At 49.6% G+C, this 19273-nt stretch overlaps 1 protein-coding gene across 2 annotated transcripts in view; it reads right to left on the bottom strand.

Annotated features, from left to right (window-relative positions):
• Il6r (interleukin 6 receptor) overlaps positions 1-19273 on the bottom strand; it is a 52037-nt gene that overhangs the window by 6447 nt on the left and 26317 nt on the right. The window contains exons 3-9 of one of the 2 annotated variants that reach the window (XM_052180004.1): positions 19124-19247; positions 16719-16903; positions 16141-16307; positions 15515-15656; positions 3734-3780; positions 2695-2764; positions 1690-1789 (exon numbers count right to left, since the gene is read on the bottom strand). In XM_052180004.1, coding sequence (XP_052035964.1) covers positions 1690-1789; positions 2695-2764; positions 3734-3780; positions 15515-15656; positions 16141-16307; positions 16719-16903; positions 19124-19247 — 835 coding nt within the window. The remainder of the gene's footprint in view (positions 1-1689; positions 1790-2694; positions 2765-3733; positions 3781-15514; positions 15657-16140; positions 16308-16718; positions 16904-19123; positions 19248-19273) is intronic. The other variant, XM_052180005.1, reaches the window with a different exon arrangement.

Here is a 19273-nt window from a genome sequence, read left to right as displayed (position 1 = left end):
TTTTGTGAGTGAGTTTTAAGCTGTAGGTGTACAGCTAGTGGTTTAAGTCCATTCCAGGAAAATGGGCAGAAAGGTAACTCTGTTAGCAGAGGCCTATTTTCTCAGTTTCGGGAGAACTGACCACAGTAGGTTGTGACCCCCACCTAAGAAAGGGCAAACTTTTGCTAGTAGTATATTTTAGTTGTTTTCATTTTCTCTAACATTGGTAGAGAATTATTTAGAAAACGATTTAGCTCAGGACATAAACTAAATGTTCTAAAACTACACTATCCTGATTGGCACAACGTCAAAGCCTACCACAAGTGCAACCCAGTCACTGTGGCCTGGCCGGCCTTTAACTCTCTGACCCATGGTGTCTCTAGTGAGAGTCTTTTCTTGTTAGGGAGTCTTAAAAAAATAGAGGATGTTTTCATTATTTGAAATTACCAGGTTGTTTTGTTTTATTTGGGGGGGGAGGGGTTGGTTTTTCAAGACAACAGTGCGTCTCTGTGTAGCCCAGGTTGTCCTGGAATCTACTTTGTAGACAAGACTGGCCTCGAACTCAGAGATTTGCCTGTCTTTGCTTTCTGAGCCCTGGGATCAAAGGCATGTTTCACCAGACCTGGCTTGAGATTACTAGTTTTATCAGGCGAGTGTCACCTACCTATAATCCCAATAGCTGGGAAGTGGAGACAGGGGGATGAAGAGTTTGAGGCCAGCCTGAGCTTCATACCAAGACTCTCTCTCAAAAAAAAAAAAAAAAAAAAACCTAAACTAAAACAAACAAACTGGCCTCCTGTACTGACAAATCTGCCTTATACGGACTAAAGTAGAACTCAGCGGTAGGAAGTGAACTGCTGGCGTGTTCTGAGCACAGGCGCTTCCCTGTCAGGGCCTTGGAGTGCTGGCAGCAGTCAGTTCTGAGCCTAAGCCACAGGCAAGCAAAACTGGTCACTATGCCTCTCCATTAGCACATATAAGTGCCTTGTAGGGCCAGTTGGGTTACCTCAGCCTGTGTAGACGGGGTCCATGGGCTAGTGTCTACAAGGCATGTCATGCAGCCCTGACTCCTGGGATGACCCTTGGCGCTGTTTCCTTATTGGTCAGTTGAAGAATTTGACTGTATGACCCTTAAGGGCCATCCAATAACCAGGGTGTGCCTGTGCTCCTTAGTAGGCATACCCACACTGTCTCTTTCAGCTGTAGTGTCCTCCCTCATTCCTTCACAGGAAAAACAAAATTTGTGGCCAGGGACCTAGCTCAATGCCAGAGCTCCTGCCTAGCCCTGGATTCAAACTCCAGCACTGAAAACAAGGAGAGGAGGGAAGGAGCTCAGAACAAGAACAGCCCTGAGCTGAGCACAGCCCGATGTGGTTCTGTGTTGGTTGTCGCACCAGCTCAAGCCTGATGTGAGGGCCTCAGGAGCTAGAAGCCTCTGCCAAGGACCTCCCCTTCCTCCTCCTCACCGTGGCTATGCTACTGTCGTGCTGCCCATGTCAGCGCTTCCCTGTCAGGGACTGGCTTCCTCACTAGACAGTACCTGTCCTGCCCCCTGGCCTCCTGCAGCATCTGACCCAGGACTCGGTGTGTTACCTGTCCATTTGCTCAGTGAAGAAATGAATGAGCGACGCTCCTTAGGTTCTGGTGCCCCCTTGGGCAGATGAAAGCTAAGACCCAAGAGTGCAGCCCAGAGCCCAGGACCCATCTCACCTCAAGATGATGAAGGCACAGAGGAGCAACCCAAACGCCAGGCTTCCTCCAGCCACCAGGAATGTGGGCAGGGATACAGACGAGGATTCTCGCACTGGAGCTGTGGCAGGGGAGGGGATGATAGAGAAAAGGACAGAAGGAAGGAAAGAGGGAAAATAAAGTCAGGCAGCAGATACTAGAAGCTGTGCAGCTCTGGAGGGCAGCAGAACTCTGAAGAGGCACTGTACAGACTCCTCCCACCGAGACTGAGGGAGACCGCACCGTTCAAAGGCTCATGTGGGGCTGATGCCCACCGCGGCCAACCAGAGGGCCATTGACTCTCAGGGCAGCTTTCCTGGTACCCTTTACCCCAGTTCCAAGCAGAAGGCACATGAGAGACGAAGGCTCCTAGGACTCTGTGGTGGTCACTGGGACTGAGTCAGGGAGGCTCGGGAGCTTTCAACAAATATTTGGAAACAATTTCTCTACTGGGATGTCATCGCTTGCCTATTCCTAACTTGGCAGTCAGGCCAAGACATGCCATGTCCTTCCTTCTGCAGGACACCCCACAGATCTCCCTTCCTGACCAGAGCGTTCTGTCTACCTTTCCTGAGCCCTAGTCCCTAAAGAGAGGTCGTGCGCGCTCGGCCGAGCTGGTGCAACTATGCAAACAGGCTTCTTTCCACAGGCGCTCCATTTCGGTTTCCAGCAATGATGCTCATAGTCTAGCTCATCGGTCATACTGTGGACTGACCGCAAGTTAGCTTCCTGATCTGCCCCACTCTTATCGTGGGCCTCGTTGTATTTTGGCACACAACGGCAAGTGAGCGTATGAAGCAGTGAGAGCCGAGCTGGTGCTGTAGCACGCTGGTGGCACATCTGCCTGGCACGAGGACCTAGGCTCAGTCCTCAGGACTGCGAAGACTTTTATAAACCAATGGAAGATCGTTGCCTTCGCTCGGCTGCTAAGTGTCCTCGTGAGAGCTTTTCTGCAGGCCAGAGGAATACCAAGACACCAGGGCTTACCGACGACACTCGTTGCTTCTGTAGAACTTCTGTACTGATCTTCATGGTTGTCATAGTCTTCAACAGAGACCTAGAAGAGATGACCCTCACCATGAGCCTGCCAGCCTTCTTAGGGACTTGTACATGTCTTCCACAAAGCCACCCCTCCTTTACGTATCTGAACCTTTCCGTGTCCTCTGTGCCTGCCCTCCATCGACTGCCTATCTCTCACTGGTGTTATTTGTGTGCTCGCGTTCCCTGTGCCAGGTGGAGTTCTTTCCACCCTTGTCTCTGCTAAAAGGCACACAGGATGTGCTCGGTAAACACAGCAGCTGTCCGTGAGGTCTGTTGCCAGGTGCAGTGCTAGCCTTCCGGGAAAAGCTGGTCCTAGCATCTCACCTGCACTTTGCCAGCTATGTGATGGGCAGATTGCTGAGTCAGGTGGACTTAACGTTTGCTTCTAGATCTAAGAAATTTCACCCACACGGTGGAATGGGTGACCAGTCTCAGCTAGCGTCAGTTCCCCTAGGACCTACCTGAAACCCTCAGGCCTGAGAGGCAAGGAAGGACTCATCTGCTTTTGCCTATGAAGACACCAGAAAGCCTCACAAGGACAGCCCCCTGAGGACACCCCTTCTAGGACAGCCCTGGGTGGCCCTGTGTGTGAGGCCCAGACCCATGCTTCCTTCTTTGTGCTTTGGGGGCAGAGGAACAAAGACTCCAGCTTCTCATTGAGGGAATTAAGGACCACTGAAGAGCTAGGTGTGAAATTGGATTAGTAAGGGAATTTGTTAAGCAGCTTCAGTCATAATCCGCTTTCCAATACTCCATGACCCCAGCCTGCCACAGGGAGGGCTGGGATAAACTGAATCTGGTCTCAGACTAAGCTGTCAGTGGTATCCAAAGACTTCGGGATGAAACAGTAGCCACCAGAACTAGGCAGATGGCACTTTACTGCTTCTGCAGACAGGGAACCAGCCACATCTCTCGAAGGCCCAGCTGACACTGAAACCAGACTTGGGGCCGTGCACACCCTGGCCCTTTCTGGGGGCAAGCTCACCTGTGTGGGGCTCCAGGTGATCCCTGCCGGCGTGGTCCTGGGCTCTGCTGGCAGAAAGAAGGGCTCGTGACTCATGGACTCTGGATTGCCAGAGCAACCCAAAGCATCACAACGCTGAGAGTGGTGCCACCTGTAACCCTAACTAATGTTCAGGAAGCCCAGAAGGAGGGGTGCCTCAAGTTTGAAGCTGATACAGAGGAGCTCCTGTCTCAATTTTTTTCAATAAAATCCATAATATTTTTTAAAAAGCAGAATGCTAAGAATCCAGAAGTCGCCAACACTAGAAGACTAGCTATGTCGATTATGATAAAGCCATATAACATAGTGGCCTGAAAAAAAAAAAAACCTGTTTCCCATGACATAATGCAAATGTGTATTGAAACATTACATGCACCCACAACTGTGCCTCATTATTCTGTATCTACTAAAAGTAAAAGTTCAGGGTACAGGCCTCTAAGCCCAGAACTTGAGAAATGGAAGCTAGCCTGGTCTTCCTAAGCATCCCAAGCCAGCCAGGGCTACACAATGAGATGGTGTCTCAGAAACAAAAACAAAAACAAAAAAATAAAAATAAAACTTCAAGTTTTAAATGATTATGAACACTGGCTGCTTTTCCAGAAGATCCAGGTTTGATTCCCAGCACCTACATGTTGGCTCCCAACCCTCTGTAACTCCAGTGCCTCCTCAGTCCATCTGACCAGCCTCTGCAGGCACTGCATGGATGTGGTGCACAGCCAAAGGTATAAGCAGGACACCCACAGACATAAGATAAAAATGAAAAGAACCAAATGAAAAAAAAGATGAGATACATCTTTAAATATAAATAAATAAATCTTCAAACATTGAAGACATAACATAATGTATTTTAAAAAATGCATGCTAGCTGGTTGGTGGTGGTACACACCTCTAATCCCAGCACTTGGGAGGCAGAGGCAGGTGGATTTCTGAGTTCGAGACCAGCCTGGTCTACAGAGTGAGTTCCAGGACAGCCAGGGCTACACAGAGAAATCCTGTCTCAATAAAAACAAAAACAAACAAACAAACAAAAAAAAACCCAAAGCAAAACAAAAAATGCATGCTTTGATCCAAAGTTTCTAAAAATTCATTTATATTATCATAAACTATATTTTGCAATATATACACAGAAAGGGAAAGGCCATTGCAAGATATGAGCACTCTTAGTAGTGATTCCTTGAGCTTGCCTTCCTGCAGTAAAATTATATGAAAGATCAGTGACTCGTGCCTGGGATGGGCCGAAGACACCCTGATAAGGAGCGTGGACAGCCGTGGTCAGCTGTGGATAGCCGTGGACAGCCGTGGACAGCCGTGGACAGCTGTGGACAGCCGTGGCAGAGGCCGCTCCCTCCATGGGAACTGCCTTCCACAGAAATCAAACAGAGCAGGCCAGGATGGGGCCTGAGGAGCCAGCCCTGAGCCTCGCCAGGCGAGGAATGGAATGACTCAGACTCTCTCGTCATCTCAGCGTTTTTTCCACTAAGAAGTTAAAAATACCACCACGTATAAGACATTCAGCGTCCCAAAGCCTGGAGAATAACATGATCACTAAGGGGCGGAGGGCAGGGGACCCGTTGGCTTGGGAGGGAATTTCCAGTGGGTGTAATGGGCTCCACCACCTCCAGGAGAGGCAAGCTCACAGCAGGCCCAGAGAGGGAAAGCAGCTGATCTAGGTTCACCAAGCAAATAACTCAGAACTCACCTTCAAATTGTGGCGAGGACCCAGCACCTCACACCCCTGTGCGCCTCCCAACTTAGCATAATAAGAACAGTTCAAGCACAGAAGGGTGTATGCAGAAGGCTGTGTATGGAAGGGTGTATGCAGAAGGCTGTGTATGGAAGGGTGTATGCAGAAGGCTGTGTATGGAAGGGTGTATGCAGAAGGCTGTGTATGGAAGGGTGTATGCAGAAGGCTGTGTATGGAAGGGTGTATGCAGAAGGCTGTGTATGGAAGGGTGTATGCAGAAGGCTGTGTATGGAAGGGTGTATGCAGAAGGCTGTGTATGGAAGGGTGTATGCAGAAGGCTTTGTATGGAAGGGTGTATGCAGAAGGCTGTGTATGGAAGGGTGTATGCAGAAGGCTGTGTATGGAAGGGTGTATGCAGAAGGCTGTGTATGGAAGGGTGTATGCAGAAGGCTGTGTATGGAAGGGTGTATGCAGAAGGGTGTATATAGAAGAGTGTATACAGAAGGCTGTGTATAGAAGGGTGTATACAGAAGGCTGTATATAGAAGGGTATATACAGAAGGCTGTGTATAGAAGGGTGTATACAGAAGGCTGTGTATAGAAGGGTGTATACAGAAGGCTGTATATAGAAGGGTGTATACAGAAGGCTGTATATAGAAGGGTGTATACAGAAGGCTGTATATAGAAGGGTGTATGAAGGCCAACAGCATGGGGTAGGCTGGTGCTAGATTCAAAGCTAAAACCAGGCGCTGCGGACAGCAGTAAATGGAAACATAGGTCTGCGCACTGACAGCCCATAGGCCCAGAGGCTCCCCAGACCCAACCAAGCTCAACATCATATGGAACTGTTTCAAGCCCTTGGAAACCTTCTTATTGTCTTACAGGTCTCAGAATCCACTAGGACTGTGTACACGTGTGAATGGATGGATTGGCTTTGGGAGGCAAGGCCTCTCTATAGCCTATGATGGCTTGGAACTTACTGTGTAGACCAGGCTGACCTTTGACCTTGAATTCAATTTTCTTTCTTTCCTTCTTTCTTTCTTTTCTTTTCTTTTCTTTTTCTTTTTCTTTTCTTTTCTTTTTTTTTTTTTTTTTTTTTGGTTAGGAGGGGGTGAGACAGGGTTTCTCTGTATACCCTGGATGTCCTCTGTAGACCAGGCTGGCCTTGAAATCACAGAGTCCATCTGCCTCTGCCTCCTGAGTGCTGGAATTAAAGGTGTGTGCCACCACTGCCCAGCGAACTCGATTGTCTTGGATACTAGGATTATAAGTGTGAAGCACTACGCCAGGCTCCCACAGGTCCTGTGTGGGTGTGGCTGTTTGTTTGGTTTTTTTTGGTTGTTGTTGTTTGCTTTTGAAAAGTCTTACATTTTAGCTCAGCTGCCCCAGAACTCATTATATAATTCAGGCTAACCCCCAATTTAGGTTAACCCTCCTGCTGATTTTACCCAGATGCTGGGGTTACAAGCACAGGACACCATGCCCAGTGTTTTTGTCATTGCTGCTTTGATCTTTGAGAAGGGGTCTCATTCTGAAGCTGAGGCCACTCTGGAACTCACAGCAATCCTCCTGTTTTAGCTTCTCAAGTGCTCGATTACAGATGTGAGCCATCACACTTGACTGGAATCTCCGCTTTAAAGATGGGGAGTGGGGCTGGAGAAGACGGCTTAGCAGGTCAGCTCTGGGACGGTTCCCAGCAGCCAGCAATCAGCTGTCCGTCCAGTTCCAGGGGACCCAGGGCATTTCTGACCTCCATGGGTGCCAGGCACCCATGTGGCACACTTACGTACACTCAGGCGAGACACCCATACACATCAAATAAAACTTAAAACAAACAAATAAATGCGGGGAGTGCCAGCAAGGTGCCTCACGTAAGCCAGAACAGCACCCAACCCCAGAGCTCTTGGGAGAAGGAGAGTCCACGCCTGGAAGCTATCCTCTGACCTCCGCATGTGTGCTTTGGCTTGCACGCTTACACTCACATGCACACCACATACTGAAAACAAATGCATCTTTAAAACATGTAAAGATGGGGAAACTGAGGAAAGAAAAAGGAAAATAATATTTTCAAAGTTAATAGAAAGTGGCAAAGCTGTAATTTCACATGTTTGTTCCCTCCCCCCCCATGTGTATGTGTGTGTGTGTGTGTGTGTGCCACACGCGTCTGCGCATTTATGAGTGTGCCCATGCAAGTGTGGCCCACGCCATAAAACACCAAGCACCCTGCTCCACCGCTGTCTCCTTCCCTCTCCCCAAACCTTTAACTAGGCCGGCAGGCAGCAAGCCCTCTGCCCTCTGTCAGGACAGAGGGAAAGTAGCTCCTCAGCAAACAAAGTGGCTTAAACTAAGTCTGTCTGGTTCCAATAGTGAACATTTTTTAAAGTTTTAAAATATTGACCTTGGATCTAGGGGTGTAGCTCAGTTTGACCCACAGCACTGTATAAATTGGGCATGGTGACACCGGCCTGGGGGTCACTCCTACAATCCTAGCACTAGGGAGGTTGGAGACAGGAATGGAGAAGGATATGGAGTCCTGGGTGGAAACTAGCCCACAGCCTGCTCTATAACGCCACTTTCCAGGTCACTGAGCCTCAAGGCTCAGGGAGGCAGGTGCTGGGTTTGGGGTTTTTTTAAGCAGGTGTTAGTACTCCTAAGTGACAAATAACCAAACTGGGGCTGGGGTAGGTACTTCCCCAAAGTCATACTAGCAAGGGACAGAGCCGCTACCGGACCCGTGACTGTCCATTCGACACCAAATAAGCATTGTGTACCAACTGCAGGTGGAGGCGGGAGGGGGTGGGAGGTTTGAGAAAAGTGCAGAAAAGGCACAGGGGAGGGAAGAGAGTGGGGGAGGGTCACCGAGGAGAGAGCTGGGCGGAGCAGAGGCTGCAGCCCAGAACACTTGACCCTCAAAAGTCCCACGAGGGTTCTATGGAGGATCCAAATCATCTGTAGCTGCAGGAGCCCAGAGCATGGGGCTTGCTGGAGCACCCCCACCCTGACAGTTCCTGTGACCGCCTGCCGAAGCGCCCGGCAGGAGAGGAAATATTGCCAGACACCTTCCCTTCTACCTCCCAACCTCTTGTAAAAGGAGTCAGAGCTGAAACTGACCCCCAAAGAAAGGACGTTAAGCCTGGTGAGATGGCCACAGGGACCAGGCTGCCACGGGTTTGGATTCCCCTTCCCCATTTCCTCTGTTGATTTGTTTCCTAAAGCAGGGAAGCTGAGGCAGTGGGCTTATATAGACTAAGTGCCTCCTCGTGCCTTGAGATACAAACCTGTAGCCTGTGTGGTTTCCCCTGTGAGGGACTGTGACAGGGAGTTATAAGGGTTTTCTTGAAGAATAAAATAGCTGTATTATTATGTGCATGACTTCCAACCACACACACACACACACACACACCATCTCAACCCCCCAGGCCACATCCTGCTCCCTAACAGGCCTTCCTAAGCACTTTGCCTCCTTCAGTTTTAACATTCAGTTAAGACTGGGTTCTCAGGAAGTCACAATCCTGGGCACTCCTCTGGGAGCTCTGAGAGGTGCCCTGTCCACAGGGAATCCCTGCTCCCTGTGCTAAGAGCTCCAGCTGGTTTTCCCAACCTAACACCAGTGATGTTCTCTGCAAGAGTCACTACTTCAAGGCTGATAGTGTGACCTGGCCTTGCTTTCTGAAGCAGGAACCCCAAAACGGTGTGAGTCTGGACCCCCAGGCCCTGTGCAGAAAGTTGTGCTGGGTCCACAGCCTCTAGGGTGCAGTGCCTGCAGACTCCCAAGCTCCTGGGCCCTTCTGCCACTCCTTCCCCACAGAGGAGGCAGGCCCCACAGCGACACACCTGTCACCACAAGATTCTCAAACTTCCCCCTTCATTTACCCTCTAGATTCTGGTCCAGCTTAGGAGGGCACCCAGGAGAGCACCTTTGAGGTGCTCCCTACCCCCCACCAATGCTCACTACTTTTGATTTGTCCCAGCCCACCCCACCCCACCTTGCTAATCCCATCATGCCTTCCTCATGAGGAGACTGTTTTGACATTGGGCCCAGGAGGCTCTGAGGTACCATCTCCACTTCAAGGAGGGCAAGACTGAGGCTCCAAGATGTTAGTTTAACAATATCCAATGTGGTTCCCATGTCCAGTGAGCCTCCGGGTACCTCTGTGTCTCCAGAGTCATCAGCCCTACCTAAGCTGGGAGCCAGCAGCTACTTTTTTGTCGGGACCTGAAGAGCTAAAGGTCCTAATGGTCTGGAAGCCACCACAAAACAGTATCCAATGCATCAGTGAAACCCAACAGCCAGGGAGATCTTTGTGCTGTGAGTGAGCGAGCGTTACCTCCCGCTCCAGCCTGCCTCATTTTACAGAACCAGTTCCCAGCCTAACCCCTCTAGCTTAAGACCATCCAAGTTCCTCTGCCATGCGTCCTGCACCCCTATACTCCATCCTCCCACGTCCCTAGCCCCACCCCACCCTACCCCCATGCAGGAGTGCAGAGGCTTCTCTCTTAGACACACTGCTGAAGTAGAGTGCCTCCACTCCACCCCCACCCAGGCGGGACCTTGGGCTTTGGCTTGTGTGAGGAGGCAAGGGCTCTGTAGGAACTCCTGTGGCCGGTCCACACGGACAGCACCTTCTACTAGAGATCCAAGGTCAGGAGAACCCACCGACCACACCATGCAGCCTAGCCTGTGAGTTGGAGCAATCCAAGCAGTGCAGGTCCTGGGCAAACCCAGGGCAGTTCAGAGAGCAGAGTCTACTGGGAGGCTCACTGGGGTTACTTCCCAGGGTCGAATGGGGTCATCCAGGCCAGTGCTAGGCTAACATAAGAAAAAGATCTTTGTACCTGAACACACATTTCTCTAGGAGATAAATGGTGCATGCTTGTAGGTCTGTCTCAACAAAACAAATCAAAAAAGGCAAGTATTAAAGAAAAATGGATGATAGGCATAGGAGCAGATACCTGTTGTCCTAGCTAGAGGGACTAAGATGAGAAGGCAAAGATCAGCCTGGGAAATGAGTGTGCACAGGCACGCGCACACATGTGTGTACACACACACACACACACACACACACACACACACACACGTGGGGGGGGGACAGACAGACAGACAGACAGAATGCTAGTTTTAATAAGTTGAAGGAAAAATGGACCCTTTTTAATTCCAGCATTTGGGAAGCAGAGGCAACTGGATCTCTATGAGTCTGAGGCCAGCCTGGTGTACACTGTGCATTCTAGGCCAGAAACTGTAACACCTGTCTCAAAAAAGAAAAGGGGGTGGGGGGGGGACCTTTGTGAACTCTCAAACAATGTAAAGAGAAACAGCTGCTGTGGCCTTTCCTTAGAAACACATAAATGACACAGTTGTCATACGTGTGTACACAGCAGATCTGACCTCATATTAAGTCAGTAGAAGGTTCATAGCCACACACCAAAAGGCAGAGGCAGCCCCAGTGTCCACTGTCAACGTCAGGGAAATGCAGCATGACATTTGTGTACCATGGGACACTCCCCAACCCCCAACAGGAAGGAAATTCTAACTCACACCACAGTTTGAATGGACCTTGAAGGCACTGTGCTAAGCGAGATAAAGTCAAACACAAAAGGTTTCCGCACAAGCCACTTACTCGAAGTGTTCAAGGTGGCCAAATTCAGAAAGAGAAAGTCGGGTGGACGCGGAGCTAGGGAAGGGACGGGGTGGGAAGTGACTGCTCGGGGTCCAGGGGTTCCAGTTCCGCACGCTGCGAATGATGTGGAGACGGATGGTGGGAACTGATGGGCTGCATTATCAACATCCGTAACACCACTGAACGATGGTTAAACAGGGCTGGCTGTGTACGCTCAATGCCCCAGAATGTGTGTTAGAAAAAACAGAATGGGCGGGGAGGGAGGATGGCTGTGTGACCTCAGCACTGGGGCAGCCAGTTAGGGACTTAGGGAGGTGGGCCAGGAGCACCCCAACTGCTCTCTGCCGCCAGACCAGCACTCAGCAAGCACCAGGCCAATGGGAAGGCTTGGAGAAAAAACCGATGGGTGTAGTACACAAGGAACACAAAGCGCAGCAGGCTGACCTCTGGCCTCCAAACACAAAACAAACAAAAACAGTTATAACAACAAGGCGCGGTAGCTCACACCTATAATCCCAGTGCTCAGGAGGCCAAGTAAAACCAGAGCTCAAGGGCAGAATACATAATGAGGCCCTTCTCAAACATCTCCTGCAAAAGAGTAAATTCTACAGCTTGCACATTGTACCACACCACAATAAAAAAACAAAACAAAACAAACAAACAAAAAAACCTTGGGTTTTCTTTGTAGTTGTTTGTTTTGAAACAGGCTCTTAATATGTATATCTGGCTGTCCTTGAACTCACAGTGTGTCTCTGCGGCCACTACCCTTAGCCAAAAGAAATTTTGAAGAAGCTTTTTCTAGACCAGGCCAGGGATATAGATCAGTGGTAGAATACTTTCTTATCAAAAATAAAACCTTGAGTCCCATAGCGCAGCAAAGGAAACAGTAGGGACTAAGACTCTAACAAAAACTCTGTGTGTGTGTGTATATGTGTGTATCTATATATGTGTGTGTGCATGTATGTGTGTATACCTGTATATGTGTGTATACCTGTATGTGTGTGTATCTGTATGTGTGTGTATGTATGTGTGTGTATATGTATGTGTCTGTAGCTGTATGTGCGTGTATCTGTATGTGTGTATATCTGTATGTATGTATATCTGTATGTGTGTATGCATGTGTGTATGTATGTGTGTGTATACCTGTATGTGTATCTGTATGTGTGTATCTGTACATTTGTGTATCTGTATGTGTGTATCTGTACATGTGTGTATCTGTACATGTGCATATCTGTATGTGTGTGTATCTGTGTGTGTATGTGTGTATATATAACTGTATATGTGTATGTATGTGTGTATACCTGTATGTATGTATCCTTATGTGTGTATCTGTACATGTGCATATCTGTACGGGTGCGTATCTGTATGGGTGCGTATCTGTATGGGTGCGTATCTGTATGGGTGTGTATATAACTGTATGTGGTGTATCTGTATGTGTGTATATATGTGTGTGTATACCTGTATGTGTGTATATCTGTATGTGTGCGTATCTGTATGTGTGTGTATATATGTGTGTGTATGTATGTGTGTGTTTGTGTATGTCCATCCTGTGCAGAAGAGGCCGCTGGTGGTACAGGTGGTTTTTAGCCACCAGATGTGGATGCTGGGGAGCAAACTGGAGAGCTCTTCCCCTAGAAGAGCAAATTCTTAACCACTGAACACTCTCTGGCCCAGAAACAGGCATCCTTAAAGCTGCTATGACTATCCAAGGTAGCTGGCTGAGGCAGGGGCTGTGGCATAGACTGCCCTTGCTTAGGACACAGGAGGCCCTGCATTCAACACCCGGCACCAGAGGAACCAGGTGCGGTGACACACTCTTGATCCCAGCACTTAAGAAGGAGAAGCAAGAGAGTCAGAAGTTTAGCATCGCCCTGAGCTACCTAGTGAGTCCAAGGTCACCCTGGGCCACAAGAGACTGCCTCAGACCAAGAGTTGTAGAGACAGAAGGTAAAACAATGTTGGCCATACGGGAAGATAGCCTGTGCACCATGCTGTAAGCTACTCATCTCACCAAGACACTGTGTCTTCCACACACCTAAGAGCTATGTGAACACACATGTGCGCAGACACACACACACACACACACACACGTCATGGCAAGGACAGGTTAACACAAGGTAGCTTCTTAAATGCTCTGATTTAAATGGCTTCACTACTGAAGTACTAGCAGTTAGGTGCTCCTTACCCGGGTCATAGCCGGCAGTGAGCTCGGAAGAAGAGAGCCCCAGAAGAAAGCCACCACCGAGAGCTGGAGCCGGGCCTGACAGCTGCATCGGGAAGATGGCGCCAGAGGGAGGCCCCAAGCCTCAGGCTCTCCCAAGACAGGAAGGGACAAGAACTCCAGGAGAGACTAGAGAGGAGCGGTATTCTCCAATACCACATGTACAGGGTAGAGGGGATAGACCGATTCAGGAGTCCTCTTTCCCCCTGGAATCAGGACAAAGGAGTGGCGAGACTGGAACAGGACAAGCCAGTGATGCCACTGACTCTCCTTTTTGACACAGGCGCGCTCAATAAGTCAATATCCTATTCTTTATAGTTGCCGAAAGTGTAAGAATGACTAGTTTGGTTCAAGTACACTACAGGACTCCCAAAGTGAGCCTGGAGCCTCTCCAGAGTAAATGCTGGGGACAGTGAGGTGTGCTACAGGGGTGGTGGACTCAACAAATCCGGAAGTGTCCATGCAGAGGCCGAAGTGTCCACAGTGAAGGGGTGTGTGTGTGTGATTCTCTCTCTCTCTCTCTCCCCCTCCCCCAACAAGGTACCAGAAGATAATATCTCAAGTGGGTTTTATCAGGGAGCTAAAAAGAGAAGTTCCCTACGTTAGGTTGGAGATCTAGAGTTAAGAAGGGAGTTAGCAGCAGTAGAAGTCCAAACGGGACTGGGCCGGGGAAGAGCACCAGCAGGCCGGCAGAGCAGAGTTCATTTATTCCTACGGATGTGTATCGGTTCATAAAGATTTCAGGAGATGGGAGTGGTGGACAAGCCTGTAATCTCCATAAAGATTTCAGAAGATGAGAGTGGTGGACAAGCCTGTAATCTCCGAAGTTGGGAGACTGAGCCATGAAGCAAAACAAACAAACTGTTATTATCCCCGCCCCCCCCCCCCCCCCCGCCCCCAGTCCTGGAATCCCTTCCTGCTTTGTCAGAAGTGTGAAATACACTCAACACTCACGTGTTGTAGGCTTTGTCTTTGTTGTTTTTTGAGACAGGGTTTTTTTTTTTTTTTCTCTGTATCTCTGGCTGTTCTGGAACTTGCTGTGTAGACCAATCTGGCCTCAAACTCACAGAGATCCACCTCCCAAGTGCTGGGTTAGAGTCATGTGCCACCACCACCCGCCTAGGTCTTAACACAATGCAATACACAGAGGGAGATGCTGGTTGTGACTTAATCTCTTGAGGAAATTATTGTCATCGTTGCTTTTCATTCTGTAGCTCCCGATGTCCTAGAACTCACTCTGTAGACCAGGCTGGCCTCACACTCATTCACAGAGATCCATCCTCCTGTCTCTGCTTCGCAAGTGCTGGGATCAAAGGTGCGCACCAACACACCTGGCTTGGAATCATAATTCGATATTATTGGGAAATGGGACTGTGGAGGTGGGGCCTAGGGTGGAAGCGGGTCACTGGGTACACCTTTGACAGGGACATCTTGTCCTAGTCTACTCTCCTGCTCTCTGTTTCCACATCCAGAGATAAACAGTCCGGGTCTGTCATACCTTCTCTGCAGTGATGTTCTGCCTCTCCTCACCTCAAACCCAGAGCAACAGAACTGGCCAGCCCCAATCCTCTGTAAGCCTGAGACAAAGGAATCCTTTCTCTGTTAAGTTAGTTGGTCTCTTCAGACTTTGTCACAGCAGTGAGAGGTGACAATCCACATGCTTTGGGAGATCTCATTACCTCCCTCAAAGCATTCTTACCTGTGGGTCTCCTTGTCAATTAGCCACGCCTATAGTTCTTTGGAGCTTCTCCCATCCTTCTGCCCTTACCCTCCTCCCTGCTGCCCTCACCCGAGGCTCACCTACTAGAAGGAAGGCAGACATGGAGCGTGTAAGGAGAAAAGGGCCCAGTGAGCTCCACCATCAAACACATGGGTGCAGCTAGCACCTTGACCCTCTAGTTGTGAGAGCAGCTGTATTTGTGATTCAGGGACAAGACACATACACACACACACACACACACACCACAAAAGCTACCAGACCTGGGCAAATAGAGCTAGGTATTGTGGCACACCGAGTGACCCAGTACTCGGGAGATGGCAGGAGAATCAGAAATTCAAGGTCATCTTGACTACATGGTAAGTTCCAAGCCCTCCTGGACTGAATGAAGCCCTTTCTCAATGAACTGAAATGAAGTGGGGGCATTGACTGACTTAGCCTGCTTTGCCATACAGTACAAGACTGCTGATACTCTCATAAGCTGAAAGACAGGGGTCCCATCCTCCCCACGTAGACCCAGGTACCTATCCAAGGAGTGCCCGTGACCTCCGGGGACCACTCGCTCCACTGGCCAAGGTCAAACTCCTCCTTCCCACGGATCTGTATCACGTGATTCACGCCTCGCAAGGCATCATGGATGACACACTGGTGCTGGGCCGCCTGGAGCTGAGGATGGAGACACGGTGAGCCCCGGTGCCCCGTGAGGCAATGCTACAGGGAAAGGGAATTCTTGACCACCCTGCTTTCCACTTGGCAGAGGCTCACACGCCCGGGGGACAGGGCTGAGGTGGTATCATTCTCGAGCATTCTTAAGTCACTGTATGTGACAGAACCCGGCCTTCTCCTTAGGCTGGTCAGAAAGAGTCTGGCCTGGCATTATTTTGTAAGGACAGAGCCACCACTCAAAGTTAAGTGGCTCACTGAAGAGTAGGAGGGGTGCAAGGGACGAAGCTGGGCCAAACCTACTTCTTTCCTGGTCTCCCGCTTCCCTCAGACCCAGGGGCATTTTCCTGCTTAGATCTAGATCTCAGCTGGGTATGGAGGCTCACTTCTGAGGTTACAGCTCTTGGGAACTTAGGAGGCTAAGGAGGGAGGGTGATCATGAGTTCAAGGCAACTACAGGGTGAAACGTTATCTCCAAACAAATTACCAGCCACACTGTGAACGTCTTTGACCATACAGGTCGGTATCGAAGCTCGAACTTCAGGAAGTAGTAACTTGGGTCCCAGGACTCAGGGTCTTGCCAGCTGACTTTGAGCCAGCGAGGCCTTCCGGGTATGGCTGACACCACTAGGTTGGCAGGTGGATCCGGCTGCACTGTGGAGAGCGGAGAGAACCTCTATGGGGCAGCAAGCATGGCACAGAGGAGACCCCCAAAGGCTCCGCAGACATCCCCACTGCTAGGCATGCACCACTCCCCAGAAATGTTTAAATTTTATTTATTTAGTGGAAACAGAACCCAGGGCCTTCCACCTGGTAAGCAAAATCCCATTGGCTCACCCTTAGCATCCTATGTTCATCTTGAGAAGAGCCCTCCCCCCACACACACATCTATTTATCAGCAATGCCCAGAAGACCCAGCTCCCAAGCCCCTCTGGCACATCTGCCCTGCCTCTCCCAGGGATAGATCAGGAACATACTCAAAACAAAACAAAACAAAAACAAAACAAACAAACAAACAAAAACCTTCCTCAAGAGAAGGAAACAGCTGCGGCAGGAGCTCCTTACCCATTTTTAAGCTCTGAAACGCTACATTGGGGCTGGACTTGCTTCCCACACTGTTCGCGACGCACAGTGACACTATGTGGTACACTTTGTCACCCTCGAGGATCTCCACCTGGCAGGAGAAGCTTTTCAGCTGCTGAGAATACTGGCAGGGCACCCAGAAGTCACTCTTCCCATTGGTGGTGTTGCTGTAGGACACAACGGAGAAGGCCACAAAGGTTCTAGCAATCTTTGTTTGTTTTCAAGAGAAAGAGGTCTGGCCCCGGGTTGGAGGCTCAGGGACTGATTCTGGCTTCCAGGCTTCAGCTCAGCCAGTGTCTGCTCCTATTAGTGTCTGTGACTTTCAGAACATGTTTCAACCCAAGTGTTTTATTTTATTTTTTTCCCTAGAAAATAGGAAAGCTGATGCTGGAGAGATGGCTGAGCGGTTAAGAGCACCGACTGCTCTTCCACAAGTCCCGAGGTCAATCCCCAGCACCCACATGGTGGCTCACAACCATCCATAATGAGATCTGACACCCTCTTCTGATGTGTCTGAAGACAGCGACAGTGTACTCATATACTTACAATTAATAAATAATTTTTAAAAAAGAAAATAGGAAAGCTAATGGCATTAGTGCCCATCTGATAGGCTCTTTGGCAGAGCCCAGTCAATGCAGGACAGTCGGAGGAGAAGGGCCCTCTGGTGTCACATTTGTCAGTGTGTCTTGATGTCTGATTTCCTTCCTGGGTGTTGTCCTTCACACTATAAAGGATACAGAGATGAATAGGAAAAGCCCATCCCTGTCCCAGGGCACAAAAGACCTGCCCTCAGGTGATACAGCAGAAAAGCTGTCGAATAAAGGAGAAGAGGATGGAGGGGGTAAATAGAAAAGAACTCTGAAGACTGAAGATGGCCAAAGGAAGTCAGAAACCATCCAGCAAACCTGAGATCTCACCCACTTCCACTTTCCCTGCCACTAGAAACCAAGCAAGCAACCTCAGGCTCAGATAAGAACCTCGGGCTCAGCCCCTGCTGGTCGGTCGCCACACTGGTTTTGTAATGTGGGAATTTTCCCCCATCTGCTGGGGGTATTTCCAAGACCCTTTGGTGAGAGACCTGAGACTTCAGAGCCGCAGGGCCTACCGTGGAACACCCCGTCTTCACAACGCCCTGCAGTACTGCCAGGCTCTAGGGGAGCCTCTGGCTCTCATGTCTTACGCTCTTGATCACTGCCTGGTCTCATTCTAAGGGCCAGGCTTGATGACCACAAATGCTGGCAGCCAGATGACTGACTCCTGTGGAACAGCACAGGCAGCCTGAGCTGATTCACAACCTGGGCGGGGTTACTTAGAATGACCCAATTAAAGCACGCATTTGTTTACTTCTGGGAACTTCCACTTACTATTCCAGGGCCATGTTTGATTGGTAGTAACTGCACCCATAGGAAGGGCCTACAAGAAGAGTACCACACTCTGACCACTCAAACTTTATTAGAAATATCTAGGCGTAAGAGGCGTGGTTTGTGGGTGGAGACTACAGTTTCTCTAGCATGTTCTATTATGCTCCCTCAACCTCCCTGGCCCCGGGTCTCCATGCCATCTTCTAATAGACAAAGGTCTGGCCACACCTCACCCCCCCCACCATGACCACTCTCCGTGTCCTGTCTTTATAATACTCACAGGGCCAAGGTACTGATAGAAGCCAGTCAGCCTCATTGCAAGCCCCCAGAGCCATTTGTACCTTTCCTGTAGGACGACAGCCCAAACCTTTGGACTTGGATGGAAAATGGGCTTGGGCTCTCCTCCCAGCCACTTAGAGCCACTTCATCTAGATGACCTCAAGCAAACTAATCAGTCTCACTGAACCGCATAGCTGCATTTCCCATAGCTGCATTTCCCATAGCTGCATTTCCCATAGCTGCATTTCCCATAGCTGCATTTCCCATAGCTGTTGGGAAAGGTAAATTGAGTTGAGCCTAGGAATTCCTTTATTCCTAAGGATTTTTTTCTTTTTTCTTTCTTTTTTTTAATTTTTGAAATAACTGAGGATCAAAACATGTCATATGACAGACCTGGAAAAACTTTCTACTGATAAAGCATTGGTCCTGGGGCTGAAGAGGCGGCTCAGTAGGTAAAGACACTTGCTGCTCTTGCACAGGGCCCTGGAATGGGCTGCTAGCAACCACATGGTGGCTCACAACCACCTCTAACCCCAGTTCCAGGAGATTCAATCGGCACGCATCTGGTGCACATACATGCAGTCAGGCAAAACATTCGTACACATAAAATAAAATAAATCTTAAACAACTAAAAGGTCCCTGTCCACTCGGTCCATCGGTTGCCTGGAGCCCTCCCCCTCTTCCTTTGGCTCTAGGACACCAGAGAGAATCAAATGGATGTGAGCCACGGCCCCACCTGCCACTCACATTTTCTTTGCAAACAGCACAGCCTTTGTGGTTGGAGAGGGTGTGCTGCTCGGACGCCACTCGCATATGGCATTTACGAGGGGGTTCTTCCGGAAGCAGGAGATCTTGGGCTCCTCTGGGGGAACTGCAAGAGGATGAGGGGGTGCAAGG

This window comes from Apodemus sylvaticus, chromosome 4 (genome assembly GCF_947179515.1).
Source record: "Apodemus sylvaticus chromosome 4, mApoSyl1.1, whole genome shotgun sequence".
NCBI lineage: Eukaryota > Metazoa > Chordata > Mammalia > Rodentia > Muridae > Apodemus > Apodemus sylvaticus.
Note: the sequence above shows the minus strand (reverse complement) of the source record. Positions and strands in the feature narration are given on the sequence as shown.